Consider the following 24675-nt stretch of genomic DNA (forward strand, 5'->3'; position numbering starts at 1 on the left):
ACTTCGTCAGCACAGTATTGAGGGAGGCCTAGGCACGCTACCCCATGCCACAGAAGCTCTTGCTCGCACTTCTAGTCGCCTCCAGGAAACTGCGCCACTACTTTCAAGGCCACCCCATCAAAGTTGTATTAGCGTACCCACTGGAGAGGGTGCTCCGAAGCCCGAATGCAGCCGGGCGAGTTGCCGAATGGAACATTGAGCTTCAAGCATTCAATCTCGAGTTCAGGACGACCAGGGTCATTAAGGGTGTGGCCCTCGCGGACTTTGTGGCCAAGTGGACTGACACTCCAGACCACGAGGCAGGCGAGGATTGCTCCCTCCTGCCAGGAGATGAAGAGCCGGATGGATGGATCATGTACTTCGATGGGGCGTTTGCTCGACAAGGTGCAGGGGCGGGGCCATCCTCATCTCACCCACCAAGGACAAGCTTTGTTATGCGGTACAACTCTGCTTTCAGCGGGGCGAGAAGGTCTCCAACAACATCGCAGAATTTGAAGGCTTGCTCGCCGGACTCAGGGTCGCGGCCGCGCTGGGAGTAAAGCGCCTCACCATCAAGGGCGACTCTTAGCTTCTCTTCAATATCTGCAACAAGGAGTTCACGCCTAAGGACGAGCACATGGAGGCGTACCTAGAGGAGGCGCGCAAAATTGAGAAGCAGTTCATGGGCGTGTCGTGCAGGACGAACAAGGAAGCAAACGACATCACAAAAAGAGCCTCTCGCAGGCTCCCTCAGGAGCCAGGGGTGTTCGAGGAGCGGCTCTTCAAGCCATCTGCGACCCCGCACGTCACGACTCCAGCACCACCTCAGGAGGACCTGCCACATGCACCCGAGACGGGTGCCCCAGCCTGTGGTCACCCCTCAGGAGCCCGCTTGCTGCTCGCGCTCGAGCCTCAGGAGGGGTGCTGGACCGAAGAGTTCAAGGCATACTTGCTTCAAGGGACCCTGCCAAAGAAGGAGGAGGACGCTGAGCACGTGGCCTGTCAGGCCACCGCGTACTGCATCAAGGATGGTGAGTTATATCGTAGGAGGCCCAATGAAGTTTCGTTGTGGTGCATGTCCAAAGAACAGGGGCTCGAGCTGCGGGCGGACATACATGGTGAGGACTGCGGGCATCACTCCGCAGCGGCTTCTACTGGCCCACCATGCTCAACGACGCTATAGAGTTGGTGCGCTCTTGTGAAGCATGCCAATTTCACGCCAAGCAGATCCATCAGCCCACACATGGCCTCCAGACGATAACGCTCACTTGACCGTTTTTAACACCCACGATGCGGCTATATCTCTCATGTGTCGAGGCACGACTTAGAGGCATAACCGCATGGTGGTTTTGTCGCAAGAAGGGTCATCTTCACACAATCCCATGTAATGAACAAGAATGGGATAAAGAGTTGGCTTACAATCGCCACTTCACACAATGAACATATAATTCATACATCATTCAGAGTACACACATAGTCCGACTACGGACGAATCCAAATAAAAAGAAGATAACCCCAAATGCCAGTTCCCCGATCATCCCAACTGGGCTCCACTACTGATCAACATGAAACGAAACATAGCAACGACCAAGATCTTCGTTGAGCCCCCATCTGAGCCCGGTTGCATCACCTGCACTGGTACCATCGGCACTTGAAACTGTTGTTGTAGTAATCCGTGAGCCACGAGGACTCAGCAATCCCATTACCATGGGTACCAAGACTAGCAAAGCTTAATGGGAAAGGAAGGGGTAAAGTGGTGAGGTTGCAGCAGCGACTAAGCATGATATGGTGGCTAACATATGCAAATAAGAGCGAGAACAGAGCAAACGGAACGGTCGTGAAGCTAGCAATGATCAAGAGGTGATCCTGAACTCCTACTTACGTCAATCATAACCCAAAACCGTGTTCACTTCCCGGACTCCGCCGAAAAGAGACCATCACGGCTACACATGCGGTTGATGTGTTTTAATTAAGTCAGGTGTCAAGTTCTCTACAACCGGATATTAACAAATTCCCATCTGCCACATAACCGCGGGCACGGCTCTCGAAAGTTTATACCCTGCAGGGGTGTCCCAACTTAGCCCATCACAAGCTCTCACAGTCAACGAAGGATATTCCTTCTCCCAGGAAGACCCGATCAGTCTCGGAATCCCGGTTTACAAGACATTTCGACAATGGTAAAACAAGACCAGCAAAGCCGCCCGATGCGCCAACAATCCCGATAGGAGTTGCACATATCTCGTCCTCAGGGCAACACAAGATAAGTCAAGCTACGAGTAAAACCAGACCTCGAGTTTCCCCAAGGTGGCCCCGCAGGTTGCTTGGTTCGGAGCAGCACTTATAGAAGCACTGGCCCGGGGGGATAAAATAAAGATGACACTCGGGTTGGCCGACCCAAGGGAAAGGTATAGGTGGTGGTGAGGCAAATGGTAAAACCTAGGTTGGGCCTTGCTGGAGGAGTTTTATTCAAAGCGAACTGTCAAGGCGGTCCCATAAATCACCCAACCATGTAAGGAACGCAAAATCCGGGAACATAATACTGATATGACGGAAACAAGGGCGGCAAGAGTGGAACAAAACACCAGGCATAAGGTCGAGCCTTCCACCCTTTACCAAGTATATAGATGCATTAATTAAATAAGAGATATTGTGATATCCCAACAATAATCCTGTCCACCATGGAGCAATCTTCAACTTCACCTGCAACTAACAACGCTATAAGAGGGGTTGAGCAAAGCGGTAACATAGCCAAGCAACGGTTTGCTACGAAGGGTGAGAAAGGTTAGAGGCTGACATGGCAATTTGGGGAGGCTTGAAGAGCAAAATATAGGTAGCGCAGCATAGCGATAGAACGAAGCAACTAGCATAGCAATGATAGTAATGAGATCCAAGGTGACGGTCATCTTGCCTGAAATCCCGCTAGGAAGAAGAACGAGTCCATGAAGAAGATGAATGGATGTAGACGAACGAATCCTCACAATCGCAATGTTACTGGAACTAAGCAGCAACACCGGAAAGAAACAAACAACATGGTAAATGCACAAGCATGAACATGGCATGATGCACAAACAAGTATGATGCATGTCCGGTTTAATGAGGCATGGCATGGCAAAGTGCACAAACAATACTACAAATTAAGTGGAGGTCAATATGCAACGAATTGCATATTGACAAAACACCACAGGCAATAATTTAGTTTGATCTCGTTATAAGCTACTCAACAATATTAAATGTTGTTAAACATGGCAAGAGGTGATGCATAAGTAAACTAACTATTTAGGCAAAGTTAAATGAGGCCGGAACAACAAACAACAATTCCGGAAAATCCTCATATGCATATTTCGAATTTGGTACTGTTCTGCCCTAAACCATATTTTATATTTGTTAAACATGCAAGATGAGTGCACCAAGTTAATCTATGCATTTTTCCACCCCATTTACATATAAAGTTTATTAAATTCCGAGCTACGGTTATTTAGTTACGAAATAAATCATTTTAGCATGGCATTTATGCAAAATTAAATAAACAACAAGTTAAACATATTTAACATGGATGAAAGTGGCAAATTATTAATCTACACAAAATTCTAAGAATTTTACATGTTTGAATCATTTTCCGATGCACGGTTTGTGAGATATTAAAAGCAGGAACATGAGGGTCTTTTCTGTAAAACTGTTAAACCTGGGATAATAGCTAAATTCGCCAGACGGGAAAAAAACACATCGGGCCGAATCTAGTTGGGCCAATAGTGCACAGGAGGGGCTGGGGGTTTTCTCACCATGGTCCTCGGCCCAGGCTGATGGAGAGGCCAAGCAGGCCGCGAGGCTGGGCTGCACGTTGGATCTGAGGCGTGCTGGTCAACGCAGCGAGCGGCGGCAAGGACACAGGGCGAGGCGCGGGGTCAACGAAGCAGGGGAGGCGACCGAGTGGTCGAGGCAGATGACGAACTGCTGCTCGTTGCAGGGGAAGCAGAGGGCGGCGGCAGGCACTTGGAGAAGGCGCGGAAGCAAGGACTTGGCGGGGCGAGGGCGCACTGGAACCGGCCGGATCCAGGGCCATGACGGCGGAGGGGCGGTTCTCGGTGGTGGCTTGAGCATCCGGCGGCCATGGCGCTCCTGCTAGTCCCTGCGAGAGAGAGGAAGCAGGGAGATGAGAGGGAGAGAGAGAAAGTGAAGGGAAGGAGGGGACGGAGGAGAGGTGCGGCTGCCTGCTGGTGGTGGAGAGCCCCGGCAACGACGAACAGCAGGAGGCCGACCTTAGAGCACTGGTGCTCGAGGCGAGCAGCATCTCCTTGAGGAGGAGGAGGAGGAGGGCGTCATGGAAGAAGATCCCGGGGGTAGAGGAGGCCATCGGCGTAGGTGCAGAGGCGAGGCGCTCGGGCTCCTAGGGGCGAGCAGTAGAAGGGGTGGAAGGGCCTGGATGGGCTGCTCCAGTGACCGGCCGGCGAGGTCGGATGGTGGCCTGGGTCTGGGAGCAGAGGAGAAACTCAGGCAGGTGGCTCTGGCTCACGTGGCGCTTGGACGGCGGCTGCGGTAGGTGAACGAGGGGATCCAGAGGAGGCGCTGGTTGGTGGGGAGAGATTTAGAGGTGGAGGGCTACGGGTTGGAGGCCGAGAGGATTTTTGGATCAGGGGTGATCCCAAGGAAGAGAGTGGCGGCGGCCGACTGGGCAGGGGGAGGATTTGGAGGATGGGACAGCTCTCCTAGAAATTAGGGTTTGGACTGATATATATAGTAAGTGGCTAGGTTAGTTTAGGGGATAATTTGTCCCTTCGATCGCAATCGAACGGTCGAGAATAGAATAGGCAGGGTGTCCAAATAAGAAAACGGAGATGTTTTATAGATGTTAGTGGATGATCCAAACCCATTGGTAAGGATAGAGCGGGTCGGGTTCGGGACAACTTTCGGACGCGCGTGAGGGGTCTGAGAGAGACTCCGGTTTAGGCAAGAGGAAAAACGAAGAACAAGGTTGGTCTCGGAACGGTCAAAGGAGGCAAGGGGAACACGACAACTACGAACGGGTGCGAGTTTTGAAAACAATGATGCAATGCGCATGATGCGATGATGAATGCAACAAACAAATAAAAACACACGACGATAACGGAAAAAAAACATGGAAGGCGTCCGGAGCGTCGGTCTTGGGGCGTTACAACACTCCACCACTACAAGAGGATCTCGTCCCGAGATCTAAGGATGGCGCCAGAGAGAAACGGAAGAGGAAGAGGTAAAACAAAGTTGCTTCTTTGAAAACGAGTGAAACCCACAAACCTTGAGAGGTTGAACAAATTGAAAGAAAGAATACAATGGAGATGACAAGATTGCAAACACTCTGTTATCGAAGAGGAACAAGGAACACTACAATAACCTTGTAGGTTGAAAGACATAGGAAAAGGGTTACAATGGACAAGAAGTACATGCAAGCACTCCGGTTGAAACAAGATGTACAAGGAACAATAAAGAACAATTGCGACAACACTCCGGTTGGAAACGCAAGGAATAGAATATGAACTTGGAAAAATGAAAGCACTTGGATGAGACTCCGGTTAAAAGTGGAATGATAGACACAACAGTCTGGTTAAATGGATAAGCATGGAAAAGAACATGATCTTGAGAAAACGAGATGATGAGTGAAGAGAGCAACATCACAATGCCTTCGGGACAAATGAAAGAGTGGAATCAAGGGAACAGACAAGAGAACAACAACTTCTATCACAATTGAATTTGAAAGAGCCTCCTTAAAAAGAAGGATTGAACGGAGTTGTTGGAAAACCAACAAAGAAAAGAATAAGCTTGTAGTGGACTTATGGAAACATCTCAACATTATGAGGTGACAAACGGACACTAAAGGAAGCCACTGATTTGAGTGAGAGCACCAAGGCGATGAAAAACTTCTTTCACCAAGAGGATAGGAGAAAACTTGGATCATTGATAAGCACCATAATAGCAACATTCCTTAGGGAAAGCTTTAGGTGAAACATGACACAAGATAAATCCAACGAAGAGATTGGTGGATTTAAAATATCTCATTCTTGACAACATCTGAAGCATGAAACACGAACTCAAATTGTCAAGAATGACATAACATCACCTCAAATGATAAGCTAGAACGAATTGCACTTTGGAATGCAGGAAGGAGAATATTTGAGCTCTTCCAACAAGAATCTTGAGAACACTTCGAGAATGAATGAAATCCCTGATGAACCACCATGAAGAAACTCCATGAAGAACTCCGGTAAAAAAGGATGATAGAAAGAAAGAGAAGTTGAAAACACAACGTGAAGCCTTGCAGTGATAAGATGAAGCTTTGAAATGATATAACCGAGAAAACTTGGAACTTCGGAAAGAAAGACGAACAAATGAAATCAAGAATTTTGCTGAACCTCCGGAATATGGAATTGAATTTACTCGATGAAACAAGAATAAGAATTACATTATGCTCATCCTTCACCAATTAAATTGATGACAAGCAATGGATTTGGCATACTACTTATTCTCGTAGAAAGGATTAATATAGATATGGTGCAAATTTGGGAAGGCTTCAACGAACCACCAGTAGGATTGGGAAGAATGAATGAATCTATATGATAACGAAGGAAGACAACTCTTGAAGGAACCACCATAAGAATTGAAAATGAATGAAGAAAAGATAAAGAAACACCGGGAAGAATTGGAAAATGAACAAAGATACTTGAGAGAATTTAGATGCAAGTGAACGCAGAGATCCCGAGCTTATTAGTTAATACTTGAATGATGCACCGGTATGATTTGGAGAACGAGAGTTGAAAGCTTGAATGAATAATTCTGAGATGATGGGCTCCGGAGAATCAAACTGAAAAGACTCCTGAAATGCTCCAGATGGGTGAAAAGAATTCTCACAATCGAAAACAATCATGAGAGGATGGCATCAAGCTAGAACCATGAATCTTCAAGAGAGTGGACCACGATTTAAGAGAAAACTCTTCTTCGATCTTCACATGTCGAGAATGGCGATGAGAAACACCACCATGAATTGTTGAGGCACTCCGGAATGAAAATTGGAAAGGTTGAACCAACGATGAAAAGAATTTGAAAGATCTTGGAGAAAGACATATGACTGATGATAACCCATTCTTACGTCAAACTTTGAAAAGAATCAGGGAATAGCTCCGGGAAAATTAGAAGAGTCAGGTAAGATCCTGGGAAAAGACCTGTGGGTTAGGGCGCACTCAAAAGAAACACCGTTGAACAATTTTAAAGAGAGGTTGCACCGGTTGAATTAAATGGCTTGAATGAGATAACAACCTCGAAATATCTTGAAGGGATTGAGAATGGAAACACAAGTCTTGTGAGATATCTTTAGCACTCCAGAACAACTGAATAGGAAGAAGTGAATGATTAAGAGGTGCATTGGCATGAGAAAGCATTAGAAACGAGGAAAGGAATATGATGAATATCGAAAGCTTGAATTGGATCCACCAAAGAAGAAACAACAATGAAGGATGATGAACTTGAAACTGTTGAGCATCTTCATGGGAAATCACCGGATAAGAACATTGAAAGAAAAGAATGAAGAGACTTCCCACAAATAAAAGGATACATGATTAAGAAATCTGAGTCCTTGAAGAAAAAGGGTGGGAGGGCGGGAAAACAAAGGAAACTTGGGGACGGATGAAATAAACACCGTTGAGAAAACTTAGAATTGATCTCGCAAATATTGAAATGATCGGATCCACTTGAAGAGAAGCACACCGGTTGGTAAAAGAATTAACATGACGACCTCGATGATCAAGAAGGATTAGTATTCACATAGCAATATGAGAACACCATTTAGGAAAGGTATGGATTCAACATTTGACTTCGAAGCAACTCGAATACCACAAATAAAACAAAACAAAGGATTGGCTTGCAGAATAAGCCAGAACAAACATATGATAGAGATTTCGTCCGAAGTTTTCGTGGTGGGGCCCACACGGGCTCAATCGTACAGCACCATCATGTACAAGGCAGTGCACATGACATACGAAGTGTCCCCGAACCAGCATAGCCAAGAGCTCTTTAAGACACAATGTGACCACTATAAAAACGACCGTGGATAGGCAGACCACTAGACGTCGAACCCCAATCTCATATCATGCATCTGTCGGAAAGATATTCTAGGAGCTACTTGAATTCCCACCTATAAAACTCCCGAAACTTTCTGGTTATGCAATCTGGTGTTGGCGATACAGGGGAAGCAATATATCTCACCCAAACTAATAATACCTACATCCAAGTTGTATCCATCCGTCAACACATAACCAAATTGTGTACCTCAACCTTCGAAAAGCATCCGTTATACGAGCTATGGCAATACTACCGAACTCCCCAGTACTAGGTGGCGTCGAGGTTATCTCACCAACAACTGCATAAAAGAGATTTTCGATGTCGGCAAAACTCAGGTATTCCAGACCTGAAACGATAAAATTATGATGACAACACCTCAGAGCTCAACTCCCCGGGACACTGCCACAACCCCTAAATGTCAGGAGGCACCAAGAACAATGTTCTCGTCATAAGAATATCGGAATGATTCCAAGATACCCGCGTGATCCTAAATTTTTTTTAGTGAAATTTGAGAAGAGGAAAGTCAAAACATCTACGTCAGGAGACCTCACCAGAGCGACAAAGTGCTAAGGAGTAAAAAGAATACTACTCTCCGATATATATAACCCTAAGACTCAAAACATTTTTGTACTAGACTCAACAACGTCCGCAATTCGATCAAGCAGGGGGCTCCTAAGTCGGGGATGGCTCTGATACCAACTTTTAACACCCACGATGCGGCTATGTCTCCCACATGTTGAGGCACGACTAAGAGGCATAACCGCATGGTGGTTTTGTCGCAAAATGGGTCATCTTCACACAATCCCATGTAATGAACAAGAATAGGATAAATAGTTGGCTTACAATCGCCACTTCACACAATGAACATATAATTCATACATCATTCAGAGTACACACATAGTCCGACTACGGACGAATCCAAATAAAAAGAAGATAACCCCAAATGCTAGATCCCCGATCGTCCCAACTGGGCTCCACTACTGATCAACATGAAACGAAACATAGCAACGACCAAGATCTTCGTTGAGCTCCCATCTGAGCTCGGTTGCATCACCTGCACTGGTACCATCGGCACCTGAAACTGTTGTTGTAGTAATCCGTGAGCCACGAGGACTCAGCAATCCCATTACCATGGGTACCAAGACTAGCAAAGCTTAATGGGAAAGGAAGGGGTAAAGTGGTGAGGTTGCAGCAGCGACTAAGCATGATATGGTGGCTAACATATGCAAATAAGAGCGAGAACAGAGCAAACGGAACGGTCGTGAAGCTAGCAATGATCAAGAGGTGATCCTGAACTCCTACTTACGTCAATCATAACCCAAAATTGTGTTCACTTCCCGGACTCCGCCGAAAAGAGACCATCACGGCTACACACGCGGTTGATGCGTTTTAATTAATTCAAGTGTCAAGTTCTCTACAATCGGATATTAACAAATTCCCATCTGCCACATAACCGCGGGCACGGCTCTCGAAAGTTTATACCCTGCCGGGGTGTCCCAACTTAGCCCATCACAAGCTCTCACGGTCAATGAAGGATATTCCTTCTCCCAGGAAGACCCGATCAGTCTCAGAATCCCGGTTTACAAGACATTTCGACAATGGTAAAACAAGACCAGCAAAGCCGACCGATGCACCGACAATCCCGATAGGAGCTGGACATATCTCGTTCTCAGGGCAACACCGGATAAGTCAAGCTACGAGTAAAACCAGACCTCGAGTGTCCCCGAGGTGGCCCCGCAGGCTGCTCGGTTCGGACCAGCACTTAGAGAAGCACTGGCCCCGGTGGGGCTAAAATAAAGATGACCCTCGGGTTGGCCGACCCAAGGGAAAGGTATAGGTGGTGGTGAGTCGAATGGTAAAACCAAGGTTGGGCCTTGCTGGAGGAGTTTTATTCAAAGCGAATTGTCAAGGGGGTCCCATAAATCACCCAACCGTGTAAGGAACGCAAAATCCAGGAACATAATACCGATATGACGGAAACTAGGACGGCAAGAGTGGAACAAAACACCAGGCATAAGGCCGAGCCTTCCACCCTTTACCAAGTATATAGATGCATTAATTAAATAAGAGATATTGTGATATCCAACAATAATCCTGTCCACCATGGAGCAATCTTCAACTTCACCTGCAACTTACAATGCTATAAGAGGGGCTGAGCAAAGCGGTAACATAGCCAAGCAACGGTTTGCTAGGAAGGGTGAGAAAGGTTAGAGGTTGACATGGCAATATGGGGAGGCTTGAAGAGCAAAAGATAGGTAGCTCAGCATAGCGATAGAACGAAGCAACTAGCATAGCAATGATAGTAATGAGATCCAAGATGACGGTCATCTTGCCTGAAATCCCGCTAGGAAGAAGAACGAGTCCATGAAGAAGATGAACGGATGTAGATGAACAAATCCTCACAATCGCAACGTTACCGGAACTAAGAAGCAACACCGGAAAGAAACAAACAACATGGTAAATGCACAAGCATGAACATGGCATGATGCACAAACAAGTATGATGCATGTCCGGTTTAATGAGGCATGGCATGGCAAAGTGCACAAACAATACTAAAAATTAAGTGGAGCTCAATATGCAACGAATTGCATATTGAAAAAACACCATAGGCAATAATTTAGTTTGATCTCGTTATAAGCTACTCAACAATATTAAATGTTGTTAAACATAGAAAGAGGTGAGGCATAAGTAAACTAACTATTTATGCAAATTTAAATGAGGCCGGAACAACAAACAACACTTACAGAAAATCCTCGTATGCATATTTCGAATTTGGTACTGTTCTGCCCTAAACCATATTTTAGAGTTGTTAAACATGCAAGATGAGTGCACCAAGTTAATCTATGAATTTTTCCACCCCATTTACATATAAAGTTTATTAAATTCGGAGCTACGGTTATTTAGTTATGAAATAAATCATTTTAACATGGCATTTATGAAAAATTAAATAAACAGCAAGTTAAACATATTTAACATGGATGAAAGTGGCAAATTATTAATCTACACAAAATTTTAAGCATTTTACATGTTTGACTCATTTTAAACCGATGCACGGTTTGTGAGATATTAAATGCATGAACATGAGGGTCTTTTCTGTAAAACTGTTAAACCTGGGATAATAGCTATATTCACAAGATGGGAAAATAACACATAGGGCGGAATTCGCCAAACTGTAAAACTATCCTGCCCGGAAAAAATTAAAATTTTCATATGGCGTACACTGCATGGTACCTGTCGGTGTCAAAACCGGCGGATCTCGGGTAGGGGGTCCCGAACTGTGCGTCTAGGCGGATGGTAACAGAAGACAAGGGACACGATGTTTTTACCCAGGTTCGGGCCCTCTCGGTGGAGGTAAAACCCTACTCCTGCTTGATTGATATTGATGATATGGGTAGTACAAGAGTGAATCTACCACGAGATCAAGGAGGCTAAACCCTAGAAGCTAGCCTATGGTATGATTGTTGTTCTACGGACTAAAACCCTCCGGTTTATATAGACACCAAAGAGGGCTAGGGTTACACAGAGTCGGTTACAATGGTAGGAGATCTACATATCCGTATTGCCAACCTTGCCTTCCACGCCAAGGAAAGTCCCATCCGGACACGGGACGAAGTCTTCAATCTTGTATCTTCATAGTCTTGGAGTCCGGCCGATGATAATAGTTCGGCTATCTGGACACCCCCTAGTCCAGGACTCCCTCAGTAGCCCCTGAACCAGGCTTCAATGATGACGAGTCCGGCGCGCATATTGTCTTCGGCATTGCAAGGCGGGTTCCTCCTCCGAATAATTCATAGAAGATTGCGAACACCAGGATAGTGTCCGGCTCTGCAAAATAAATTCCAGGTACCACCGTAAAGAGAATAATATTCACACAAGTTCAATCTACTGACGTATTTTGTGGCGTGACGTCACACCACTACCAAGCCTTTACTCGAATCATTTTTATTATACCACCTCAGCGCGTTTAGCGAAGCGGTTTCCTTGGCACGTCTTGTCGAAGAAGAGATCGTGTTCCCCTTATTCCGGGATTCCCATCAATACGGACGTAGGTAACCCAACCGCGCCCGTTGCCACGCCCCCTCCATCGAAGGCGAGTTCCAAACGGTCACGGGGACGACTCTTGGTATTCTCCCTCTTCATAATGAGACCAAGGCTCATTTCTTTTCTTCAATCCTCAATCGAATCCGCCCCTCACCCCGAGCTCCAACACTCAGGGCTCCAGATTCGAGCGCTTCGGACCTTTCATAATGTCCGGCTCCGACCTACAGGGCCGGTGGATGCCCTCCTCCGTCACAGAAGAGGACGTGCTAAAGCTGAGAGAAGCCAGGTACTTAACCTACGAGATTTCACATAGGTTGCCTGCCCAAGGGCAAGTCATTCCTACTCCCGAGCCAGGCGAGAGCGTCGTGTTCGTGTCTCACCTCCGTTGGGGTTTAGGCTTCCCGATGGATCCCTTCGTGAGGGCTCATGTTTTATTATGGGCTAGAATTCCACGATTTGGCTCCGGAGTCCATCCTCCATATCTCATCATTTATTGTCGTCTGCGAAGCCTTCCTCCGCACTACCCCTCACTTTGGTTTGTGGCTCAAAACCTTCAACGTGGAGCCGAAGATGATCGAGGGGCATCAAGCGGAGTGCGGCGGGGCGGTTGTAAGCAAGAGGGTCGATGCTCCATGGCCCGAGGGCTCTTTTCAGGAGGAGCTCGGTTTGTGGCAACAGGAGCGGTTCTATATTACCGCTCCCAGGGGCAGCAGGCAGAAGCTGCCGCCTGTCTTTCGCTCGGGCCCTCCACAACGGCTGATGTCATGGGTCAACAAAGGGCTTAACTGGGGGTCGTCAAAGGACGTACCCCTGTTGCAGGGCCGGATTTGAGACCTCCAGGAGAGGGAGATCAATCTGGTCGTAGTGATGCAGGTTATGCTGATTCGGCGTCTTCTGCCGTGCAAACGTCGCCCCCTCCGCCTGTGGGAATTCAATCCGGAGGGACCACGAGCTCTCCAACACTTCATGGGTACAACACCCGTGGAGATGTACAAATTGTTCTTCGGATCACAAGAGATGTGTCCGGACTTGACCGAGGATGCTGGCCTAAGCTGCAATCGCCCGGATACTCAAGTAAGCGATCCTGTGTCCGAACACATCGTCCATTTGTTTATCATGGATTTGCCTTTTAACCAGCTATCCCTTGGACAGGAGTGGATAGTGCAAGCAAAATTGATACGGTGTCCGGCCCCCCTCCTGGAGACCACGCCGGATCCGGTGTTGGTCAAGATGCTGGAGGTTGCGCCTTCAGAAGAGGGCGAAGGGGAAAACAGGAAAACTACCGCCTCTACTGAGGAGGCTCTTGGGAAAGGGGGGATCGAGAATCCCTCCTTCCAAGGGGAGAAGAGGACCGCTTCCGAAGATCCGGAGGCTAAGGCCTCAAAGCGGGGGAAGAAATCTTCACCAAAGGGTCCTGCGCCAGAGGAAGCCCCGGCCGCACTATCTCCCCTAAGGAATCAGCCCTCCAGCGAGCCATAAGTAGAAAAAGGGGAGTTTTGTAATAAGGGACATCCCTGTTTTTATTTTTGAGGATAACCAAAGTTTTTCTTACATTGTAGTTCGGATCTCCGCCCTTCTCAGCTGAGCTCATCTTCGGGGGATCTTCGTCCGGAGATGATGGAGAGCGAGACACCTCCATCTGCCACACGTTAGGTGGGGCGGACGACCCTGAAGTGTCGTTGCGGAGGGTCTCCCCGAGTCCGGCGGGGCCGGAGAGTTCGGCACCTACTGGTGTACGGCCGGGGGAGCTGAAGAATTTCATCCACTGAGGGCGGGTTGCATGATGCCGTCAGAAGTTTACTGGCGGGTTTTGAGGTACGTAAAAATGACATACCTTTTGACAGTTTTGCACATAGAGTGCGCCCTGTATAGATAGTAGCCCCTGAGACTCGGTATGTTGTCGAAAGCGACAGCGTGCCGAGGATCATAATCTCAGTTATTAATTCTCACCTTTCCTATGCAGGTGGCGGATTGTCCGGTGGCCAGCCAGACTGATAGAGTTGCCGAGCTAAGGCGGCAACTTGACGTTGCGGATGCGGACATCGCGCTGGTCAATAAACGACTTGACGAGTCACAAGGTAGGTTGTTTCTCCGTGGTCACCTAGTAAGGGAGCTGATGGCCACTCCTTACAACATGTATGCTTGATGCAGATGGTGCCGCTGCTATGGAGGACCTTCGGGCAGAGCTTGCTCGAGCCAAGGAGCAGGCCAGGAGGAGTGATGCGGCTGCCTCGAAGGCCGCCGAAGAGCTAAAAGCCGAAAAGGCTGCTCACTGCCGAAGCAGGGAGGAGATGGCCGGAGTGGCCGTGAAGCTGAAGGATGTTACCGACCGCTATGAGGTTCTTGAAAAAGAACGCCGAGCGGACCAAGAGGACCTGAAGAAGGCCACCGCCGAAGCCAAGGATGCCCGTTCTGCAATGAGGGCTATAAAGGAGGAGCTGCGTCAGGCCGGAGACATTGCGGCTGGAAAGCCCTTTCTGCTACGCAGGAAGTTCACAGATCAGAAGTATGCTCAGCTGGGCCAGCTGTGGGGTGTGGAGGATCCTTATCTGGATTTGGTGGCGAGTGCGGCGGATGCGGTTGTGCACTTCCGAAGCCAAAAGGATCACGAGATGGAAGAGCTTTTTTGGTCTCAATTCCACAGTCCGGAGCGTTCACTTCCGTTGACCGATCGATTGGCTGAGTGGGCTGAGCTGAATAGATTGTCCGGATTTGCCATGACGGATGTAGTGGCTCATCCGTGGCCGGATAGGCCCAAGCCGAAGAGTTATTTTGGCTTATTGCAGCAATTCCTTGGGGTGGTGCCGCATATCAAGGCGATGAAGCAGTCGGCATGCATAGAGGGTGCACGGATGGCTCTCGCCCGTGTTAAGACATACTGGACGGAGATGGATGCCACCGATGTTGCATCCCGGGGTTCGGACGAGAGCCGGTTACCTGCCAAGCACTATTTTGGGGAAGTCCTGCAGGGCGCTCGTTTAATAGAGTCGCAGTGCTCGAAAAATGTTATGTTCAAATGACATGTATGATTTGTAAAACCATATTTATAATATGAGTGCTTTTTATACTTGTGCGTTCAAGTATTGGAATATCTCCTGTGCGGCCGTTAATGTATACGTGTATATAACCTGAAAGATGGTAGTCTTCGGCTTCAGCCCCCACGCACAGGGTGCGGGGGTGTTTGCAAAAATAGCGCATTTTCACAGTTAATCCAACGTCTTGGTCCTGTGAAGGAGGTGGTAGTGTAGCAAACTAGGCAACCGGACTATAATGCTTTATCACTTTCACTTAGCCATAGGAGTTCGGAGGTGGGGCTACGATATAGCCCCTAGGGGCACCCCGCTCTCCGAATTCGGGACGCGTATGTCCCTGACCGGGAAACGGTCCTTCATCAAAGCGGAGGAATTCTAGACATTCCGGTAGTCGATCGAGTGGTTGACCAGTCTCTCGCTATATCATGACAGTCAGTTTTCGGCTTTCTCTACTGAGGTGCTCGCCTGGCCAAACCAGGGCACAATCGCAGTAGTTCTCCTGGTGCCGCGTTAGCCAATGATACGGAATGTAAGGCAGCAAAACACAGGAGCCGGGCAAACCCAACATTTGACCAAAGAAATGACTTGGAGCTGATGCATATAGGGCCTAACTCGAGACGCCGGACACTCCCTAAGGTATTCGGTCTTTATGATAACGGGCAGAACAATGCCCTAAGCCCCTAGTGTCCAGGTACGGGCGAAAACTTCTGACGCGGCCGATGCCAAAACGCCAGCCTCCTCCTCGGTTATAATAGGAAACCGGGGGATGTGTATCAACAAGAGACAGTAAGAAAGGTTTACGCAGGGTCTCAATCTAAACAGAATCCTTGCAACGGGTCCCTGCTGCACGTCTGCGCCTGTGTCTCCGTTGTGCTATATCTTGGACGGGTGTAGCACGATGTTCATCTGTAAAAGAGAAGAACTTAGTTTGGGAAAATACCGTGCAAAAAATGTATTTAAAACAGAGTACGATTTAAAAAAAGAATAAAGTTGAGCTTTATTGGCTCTCATTGTTTATTCACGCAGCCTCTTGTAAAGGGGTGTGCGTCTAGGAAGCCCCTAGTTTATTTATGCCGGACTCGCCTAGCCGTGTCCGGGGTCTTGAACGACCTTTTAATGAGATGATGTCGCGTGGACCGGGCATTTTAAGTGTAAGAGACGCGTAATGCGGTATTGCGTTAAAGCAGGCGAAAGCTTCGCGTCCTAATAGCGCTTGGTGGCTACTTTTAAATGGGGCGACATGGAAGATTAGCTTTTCGCGATGGAAGTTGTCGGATGAACCGAACACAACTTCTAGTAGTAAGTAGCCTGTGTACTTGGCGTAAGGGCCTGGCGTCACTCCTTTCAAGGAAGTGTTGCTATGGCGAATTTTGGTGGGGTCTATCCCCATCTTGCGGATTGTGTCCGGATATAGCAGGTTTAAATCGCTGCCGCCATCCATTAGGACTTGTGTAAATTGTAGTCCGTCGATTATAGGATCCAATATCAAAGCAGTCCATCCTGCGTTTCGAATACTTCTGGAGTAATCCAAATGGTCGAAAGTAATTGGTTTTGACATCCAATCTCGGGATTCCGCTGGGGTGGACCGTGCGGCATGTGCTTTGGTGGATGCCGCCCTATTTTTCCTTGTTATCACTTGAAGTGAATTCACTGTTTTGACTTCTTGTGGGAAGTTCTTTTGTTTTCCGGCGCTCTGCTTGTGGGGTTCGTCATCGTCCTCGCTTGGTGTGTCGAGCCCCTTATGTTCGGCGTTAAGTCGGCCGGACTGCTTGAAGACCCAACAATCTCTGTGGGTGTGGTTTGCAGGCTTCCCGGGGGTACTGTGAATTTGGCATATCCTATCCAAGATTTGGTTTAGGTTGGATAGCTCGTCACTGTTGTCCTTAAGAGGCAGTGTTTTGTTGTTCGGCTGAGAGCTTTTGAATCCGGCGTTGACCACCGTGTTCTTTGGGCCATTTTCTTTATTCCGGCGCTGATCTTTTCTGCGTCGTGATTTCCCGTTTCCATCTCTGACCTCGGATGTACTTGGGTCGTTGGTGCTGCATCTTGCCAGCCAGCTATCTTCTCCCGCGCAAAAGCGGGTCATGAGGCTCGTTAGCGCGGCCATTGTTCTTGGTTTTTCCTGGCCAAGGTGTCTGGCGAGCCATTCGTCTCGGACGTTATGTTTAAAAGCTGCTAAGGCTTCGGCGTCCGGACAGTCGATTATTTGGTTCTTTTTGGTGAGGAACCTGTTCCAGAATTTGCGTGCTGACTCTCCGGGCTGTTGAGTTATGTGACTTAAATCGTCTGCATCCGGAGGGCGGACATAAGTCCCCTGAAAATTTGCTCGAAACGCATCCTCGAGCTCTTCCCAACTTCCAATGGTATTTTCTGGGAGGCTTTTGAGCCAGTGCCGAGCTGGCCCTTTGAGCTTGAGGGGTAGGTATTTTATGGCATGGAGATCATCTCCTCTAGCCATATGTATGTGTAGGATGTAATCCTCAATCCAGACTCCGGGGTCTGTTGTTCCGTCGTATGCCTCTATGTTTACGGGCTTGGATCCCGCTGGAAATTTATGATCCAGCACCTCATCGGTGAAGCATAGTGGGTGTGCGGTGCCCCTGTATTTAGGTGTGCCATTATCTTCGAACACTCGGCGTGTTGTGTTGCTTCCTGGAGCCTTTTTTGGCCCATAGATCGACCTGACCGGGCCATCCTTTCCGCGAGGATCCTTATGTGGATCGTGTGCCGGCTTGTGTGCGGCGCCGCTTGCCACTCTTAGCCTGTCATCTGGTCGTCTATCCGGCCAGGCGGCCTCTTTGTTTTTTGACTATGGGGGCTCTAAGGCCTCCTCGTCGAATTTGGGCAACAGTTTGCGCTTCGGGTAGCTCTTTGCTTGGTGCCTATCGCCGTATTTATATGCGGTCTTGAGTACTTTGCTCCATCTCATTCGGAGTACGTCTTCCGCTGTTTTGAGCTTCCGCTTCTACTTCTTCAAACTTCTTGCAGTGGCGATGAGCCTTTTGTGAAGGTTCTTGTGCTCCGGTGATGTGTCCAGCGTGAGACCGTCTGGGTTGTTGTTTTCGCCGGGGATGGGTTGCTTGTCCAATTCATCCTGTTCAGATGGTTGCTTGGTTGCATGTTCGTCGTCCACTGGTTCGCCCTGCTCTACGGCTGGGTCATTATGGTTGCTGTTGTTATCGAGGCGGGACTTCGGGTGGCGCTTGCGTCGCTGTTTTGGTTGTTTTTCGGGGGAATTATCCTTCGCCGTGTCCCGTTGTTCCTCGTTATCGCTTTCATTTGGTATATCCACCATGTATACGTCATGAGTTGAGGTGGCTTTCCAGTGCCCGGTAGGTGTTGGTTCTTGGTCGTCTCCGGCATCGTCGTCCATACCATCGATGTCTTCGGAGTCGTAGTCTATCATGTCGGTTAAATCATCGACAGTGGCTACAAGGTGGGTGGTGGGTGGGCTTTGAATTTCTTCGTCGTCCTCACCCCAACCGTCTTGACCGTAGTCCGGCCAGGGCTCTCCTGATAACGAGAGATACTTTAGCGAATTCAGGATGTCGCCAAAAGGTGAGTGTTGAAAGATGTCCGCAGCGGTGAACTCCATGATCGGCACCCAACCGGGTTCGATTGGTAGGGGCGCGAGGGGTTCGGAGTCCGGCGAGGAGTCCGGCACCTCGGAGTCACGAGCGTCACAAGGGACAAGTTTAGTGTTCGGCTCCATCACCGTAGGGGTAGCAGCTCCCGAGGCGGTGTCCAGCCACCCGTCCTCGATCTGGGCAGCTGGCTCCGAATTGAGGATCGGAGCGGACTCGTGTGCGGCCTCCAGGGCACTGTCCAGCAGCAGAGCTAAATCATGCCCATCGTGACAGTGCGGCGCGCTCGGCTGTGGCTCGAATCCGTCAAAGATCAAGTCTCTGCGGATGTCAGCCATGAAGTTCAGGCTTCCAAATCTGACCTGATGGCCAGGGGCGTAGCTTTCAATCTGCTCCAGATGGCCAAGCGAATTGGCCCGCAGTGCAAAGCCACCGAATACGAAGATCTGTCGGGGAGAAAAGTCTCACCCTAGACCGCGTCGTTGTTGATGATCGAAGGAGCCATCAAGCCTATCAGTGACGACACAGAGGAACTCTCAATGAAAGCACCAATGTCGGTGTCAAAACCGGCAGATCTCGGGTAGGGGGTCCCGAACTGTGCGTCTAGGCGGATGGTAACAGGAGACAAGGGACACGATGTTTTTACCAGTTCGGGCCCTCTCGATGGAGGTAAAACCCTACTCCTGCTTGATTGATATTGATGATATGGGTAGTACAAGAGTGGATCTACCACGAGATCAAGGAGGCTAAGCCCTAGAAGCTAGCCTATGGTATGATTGTTGTTCTACGGACTAAAACCCTCCGGTTTATATAGACACCGGAGAGGGCTAGGGTTACACAGAGTCGGTTACAATGGTAGGAGATCTACATATCCGTATTGCCAAGCTTGCCTTCCACGCCAAGGAAAGTCCCATCCGGACACGGGACGAAGCCTTCAATCTTATATCTTCATAGTCTTGGAGTCCGGCCGATGATAATAGTTCGGCTATCCGGACACCCCCTAGTCTAGGACTCCCTCAGTACCCTCCCATGCCGAGTTACACTTGCCAACAGACATATAAAAGTTTCACCCATTTGCCCTGCATGCTTGAATGGACCGGAGGATACAAAACATGTCTTGTTTTGGTCTCAGAAGGCGAAAGAAGTTTGGGAAAAATTAGGCCTACAAGAGGTGTTCCATAAAGCCTGTGTTGTTGACCACGCGGGAGAGGCGGTGCTAGAATTCTTACTCCTTATGAAAGATCAAGATTTAAATATTAAGGGCATCCGGAACGCACGTGAGTTAATAACTATTACAGCTTGGTATCTATGATGGGATAGACGTCAACTGGTCCATGAAGGAAAGTTACATGATGCAAATCAAACTTCGATGGGGGCTCGTGCTATAACTGTAAACTATGTCAATGCATACTCCCCTAAGGCAACTCGCAAAACAGGGGGGTGGAGTATCCCTCCTAGGGGATTTGTGAAGCTGAATGTTGATGCCGCGTTCGATCATGACCTTCTTCAAGGTGCAGCTGGGGCGGTCCTGAGAGATGATAAGGGAAGGTTCATTGTCGGAGGAAACTGGAGGATTGACTGGTGTGATGATGTATTAACAGCAGAAGTTCTGGCTCTTAAATTTGGTTTATTCCTAGCACAGAAGGCGGGCTGCAATCGCCTTGTTGTAAACTCAGATAACATGGAAGTGATCGACGTAATGAAGAATGAAGGACACTCGGCGGGAGCCGCAGCTGCACTTTTCGATGATTGTTATTTTTTGGCTTGTGATTTTCCTATAGTTAAATTTGAACGCTGTAATAGGCGTGCTGGTCAACGCAGCGAGCGGCGGCGGGGACACAGGGCGAGGAGCGGGGTCAACGAAGCAGGGGAGGCGACCGAGCGGTCGAGGCAGATGACGAACTGCTGCTCGTCGCAGGGGAAGCAGAGGGCGGTGGCAGGCACTTGGAGAAGGCGCGGAAGCAGGGACTTGGCGGGGCGAGGGCGCACTGGAACCGGCCGGATCCAGGGCCACGACGGCGGAGGGGCGGTTCCCGGTGGTGGCTTGAGCATCGGGCGGCCATGGCGCTCCTGCTAGTCCCTGCGAGAGAGAGGAAGCAGGGAGATGAGAGGGAGAGAGAGAAAGCGAAGGAAAGGAGGGAACGGAGGAGAGGTGCGGCTGCCTGCTGGTGGTGGAGAGCCCCGGCGACGACGAACAGCAGGAGGCCGACCTTGGAGCACTGGTGCTCGAGGCGAGGAGCATCTCCTCGAGGAGGAGGAGGGCGTCATGGAAGAAGACCCCGGGGGTAGAAAAGGCCATCGGCGTAGGTGCAGAGGCGAGGCGCTCGGGCTCCTAACGGCGAGCAGTAGAAGGGGGGCAAGGGCCTGGATGGGCTGCTCCAGCGACCGGCCGGCGAGGTCGGATGGCGGCCTGGGTCTGGGAGCAGAGGAGAAACTCGGGCAGGTGGCTCTGGCGCGACTGCGGTAGGTGAACGAGGGGATCCAGAGGAGGCGCTGGTTGGTGGGGAGAGATCGAGAGGTGGAGGGCTACGGGTTGGAGGCCGAGAGGATTTTTGGATCGGGGGTGATCCCAAGGAAGAGAGTGGCGGCGGCCGGCTGGGCAGGGGGAGGATTTGGAGGATGGGACAGCTCTCCTAGAAATTAGGGTTTGGACTGATATTCTCTACTATTAAAGGGGAATCGAACGCCGTGATGATTCAACCTTCGTACGAGCCCCGCACACAAACAGTCGATACAGAAGATATGCCCACGCGCGTTTCAGTAATCCAGTTCAAGGCCAGCGAAAAAAAAGAGAAAGAACCCGCACCCCACGTTCTCCACCTCCTTCCCCGACGACCTGCCAGATCTTATATACCCCCGAACACGAAGCACTCCGCACCCCCTCTGCGGCGACCAGTCCAGCGCCGCCCTCTCCACCGGATGCCCGAAGGTCGCCGCGACCACCAGACGCCTCCCTCTACAGCAGACGGCCCTCTCTCTCCCCGACCACGCAGGTATCTCTCTGTACCACTATCAAATTCGATGCCGTCCCGCTCATGGTCCATGGACCTTCCGCCATGCTCGACTCGCCAGAGCTCGCCTCTTCCTTCGTCCACTCCTCCCCGACCCACTCCGGCCCCTATGCTTGTCTCCTGCACCACCGTCTTCACGATCATCGGCTCATTCGTTTTCGCCCCTCACCCTCCGCAACAGACGCCACGCACCTCCATCAGCCCTCGCCTTGTCGCCTCCACCAATGCCCCATGCCACCAGCCAGCGACGCAGTGCTCTCCTCGAGGCCTAGATCATGCCTCCTATGTGTTCGTCATGGTCGACGGTGGAGCATATGCAAGGCAAGCGCTCGAACCGAATCACATCGATGGGACTGCGTCCCTGTCCGAAGCATCGAGAGATGGAGTCGCTGGCGCCAACCACTGAACCATGATCCTTTGCGGCGTGCGCCTACTTCAACCAGCCTCCCTCCCGCCGTCTCGCCGCCAGGAGCCCCCTACGGGGATGTTGCCGGCGTAGAATGCATCTACAACGCTGTGGGTTGGGGACCGAGCGACGGGGCCGTGGCGGATTCCAGTCAGGGTGTTGGTCAGCTAGCGCAGATACAGGCTGCATAAGAATGGAATAATTTGATTTAAGGCAGACGTACTATAAACTTTAGTGCTGCTAATTACTAGCTTCATTTGGTCATATTTGATTCTCTGCTATTAATCCCTTCCTACATTGTGAAGCTTAGTTTGAATGTTTGATTACCCATCGAGTGCGTTATATTCTCTGATGGTATTTATAGCTTTTTGAACTGGCTGGCGCAGGCTCTGTTCACAAGAATTCCCAAGCGATATTACCATCCAAGTTGGGGAGAGCAGCTTCCGCACAAGGTAAACAACCAACCCCAACTTTGATTCTTACCACGCATGCTTAGAAATCACATGGAATCGGCAAAAATCCTGAGTTCTAATGAAAACTTCTGCAGCTCCCACTGGCATCTAAATGCGGCTACATAAGGAAGCTGGTGTCGGGGGCCAACGGGTCCAGGGTGACCCACCTCGAGATCACAGGCATGCCCGGCGACGCCAAGGCGTTTGACCTCGTCATCAAGTTCTGCTACGGCATCAACTTCGAGATCACCACCGACACCATCGCCATGCTGTGCTGCGCCACCGAGCACCTGGAGATGACCAAGGGAGTGCAAGCCCGGGAACCTCATCGGTGGGACCGAGGCCTACCTGGAGGAGGTGGCACTGGTGAACCTCGAGGACCACGCTCTGCAGGGCCAGGACCGAGGAGCTCCTCCCGACGTCCGACAAGGTGCAGATCATTAGCAGGTGCATCGATGCCATAGCGACCATGACCTGCAGCGATGGCAGTCATGAGGGACTGGACAGTGCTACGGCAGCGTGGGCACGGCGCCCAAGCCCGTGGATGACTGGTGGGCCGACGAGCTGGACGGTGGGAGTTTAAACCGCACTCTTTGGTATGAACCCCATGCGTAAACTTTGATAGTTCTTGTAACATGATTTCAGTTCTTGGGTAAAATTCAGTTCTTGAAATGTAAGTCATTCTGTACATATTTTTAGTTGAGGAAGAGAGAGCTTGTAGATGGTTCGCTTGTTGATTCAACTCACCCCATGTCTGATGAAATCAAATGCCTATTTGCCACTGTTCCGTGGGGTTTACTATAGACCTTGAAGCTTTTGCTTGTGTTATCTATTAGATATTTTTCTAAACTCTCTAGAGCACCCCCCTCTTTGCACCGACCTGTAATTTTTGTTTGAGCAGGGACAGTGCAGCGAACACAAGCAAAGAAATTGGTAGAAGGTGAGAAGGACTATTTGATAAGTATTGAGATGTAGTAAGACATGTTTAATCTGAATTTTGACATATGGAGGGCATCATAGTCTGTATGTTCAATTTTTGATTGTATGTTGAATTCTCATGCTCTAGATCCGCCTCCACAGACATCACACACTCCCTGATCTCCCACCGGCAACGCCCCGAGGTCATTGACACAGGTGACCAAGTGATTACAACGACGTCGAGGAGGTTGTGGGTGAGAGCTCCTGTTCTCCTAGGGGGAACATGTTGGCGCGTTCGAGGAGTCCAAGAAGAAGGGAGGAGGCACTCCTTTGGGCTGCTCTAGGAAATACACCAGACTGAGCGAGGTTAGATAAAAGTTTCTTAATTCTTCACTGGAATTCTTTGGAGTTGGAAGAAGTGCACGCATATGAAAGAAGGTACTTCAAGCTGGAGGCACATATGAAGACTGGACAGAGAAGCAGTGAAGGAAGATGAAGACCATCATCAAACTTTACCTATTTGTGTTTCGGATGGGACTTACATGTGGAGAAAGACATGATGATCGCCAAAAATGGAGGGGAGTGGGAGAAAAACATCAGAGTTTGTGAACAAATTTTGAAAGAAAGACCAATTGGTTCAATACTTGGTCCGAAAACTTCATTCTATGACTTTCTAAATAAATGATATGGCATTCAATAAGCACTTAGATTATTTTTCACATGTCTCTGGTTAAATTCCATTTGGTGGGCAAGCATGTACTGATGGAACTCTCTTCAGTTTCTATATATCATTATCAGATTTCCATAAGAATTCATGAATCTCTTGTTTTCATCTTCCAAAACAAGTATGTTTATGGCTTTATGCAACGCTTGCTTTGACCAGACAATGACAATACGTTCAGCTCAAGAAAATTACAGGAAGAATTTATTTGAATGGCATGGTAGTCCAAAATCCAAATACTTGAAAAACATGCACCTACATATGAGCCTTACCAATCCATAAAAATAACAAATGACAAGTAAGAGCTATCTTATCATGTCATAGTGAAACTATATGGGATACAGTAGTGAGAGGACACCGAAGCTAGAGCAAGTAGTAGACCGAGATAAAAGTGGTGGAGGAAGAGCAAAGTTTGTCTTGTTGGGGGTAAGAGAAATAAGATGTCACAT

General features: G+C 49.1%; 1 protein-coding gene across 1 annotated transcript; it reads left to right on the forward strand.

Moving 5' to 3' along the window:
- Positions 1-616: 616 nt before the first annotated feature.
- LOC119338949 lies at positions 617-24176 on the forward strand. Its single transcript, XM_037611151.1, has 4 exons — positions 617-900; positions 21393-21711; positions 22522-22587; positions 22683-24176. Exons 1-4 carry the CDS (start codon positions 617-619, stop codon positions 23049-23051), a joined length of 1038 nt encoding a protein of 345 aa, XP_037467048.1. The 3' UTR covers positions 23052-24176.
- Positions 24177-24675: the final 499 nt, after the last annotated feature.

The sequence above is a fragment of the Triticum dicoccoides genome, chromosome 7B (genome assembly GCF_002162155.2).
Source record: "Triticum dicoccoides isolate Atlit2015 ecotype Zavitan chromosome 7B, WEW_v2.0, whole genome shotgun sequence".
In the NCBI taxonomy this organism is placed as follows: domain Eukaryota; kingdom Viridiplantae; phylum Streptophyta; class Magnoliopsida; order Poales; family Poaceae; genus Triticum; species Triticum dicoccoides.

Excerpts from the sequence above, each read along its gene's own strand:
- LOC119338949 (XM_037611151.1), top strand. The coding sequence starts at position 617 with ATGGAGGCGTACCTAGAGGAGGCGCGCAAAATTGAGAAGCAGTTCATG. Across the intron at positions 901-21,392 it reads GCGCTCGAGCCTCAGGAGGG|GGGAATCGAACGCCGTGATG; the intron begins GTGCTGGACCGA and ends CTACTATTAAAG. Across the intron at positions 22,588-22,682 it reads GAGAGCAGCTTCCGCACAAG|CTCCCACTGGCATCTAAATG; the intron begins GTAAACAACCAA and ends AAACTTCTGCAG.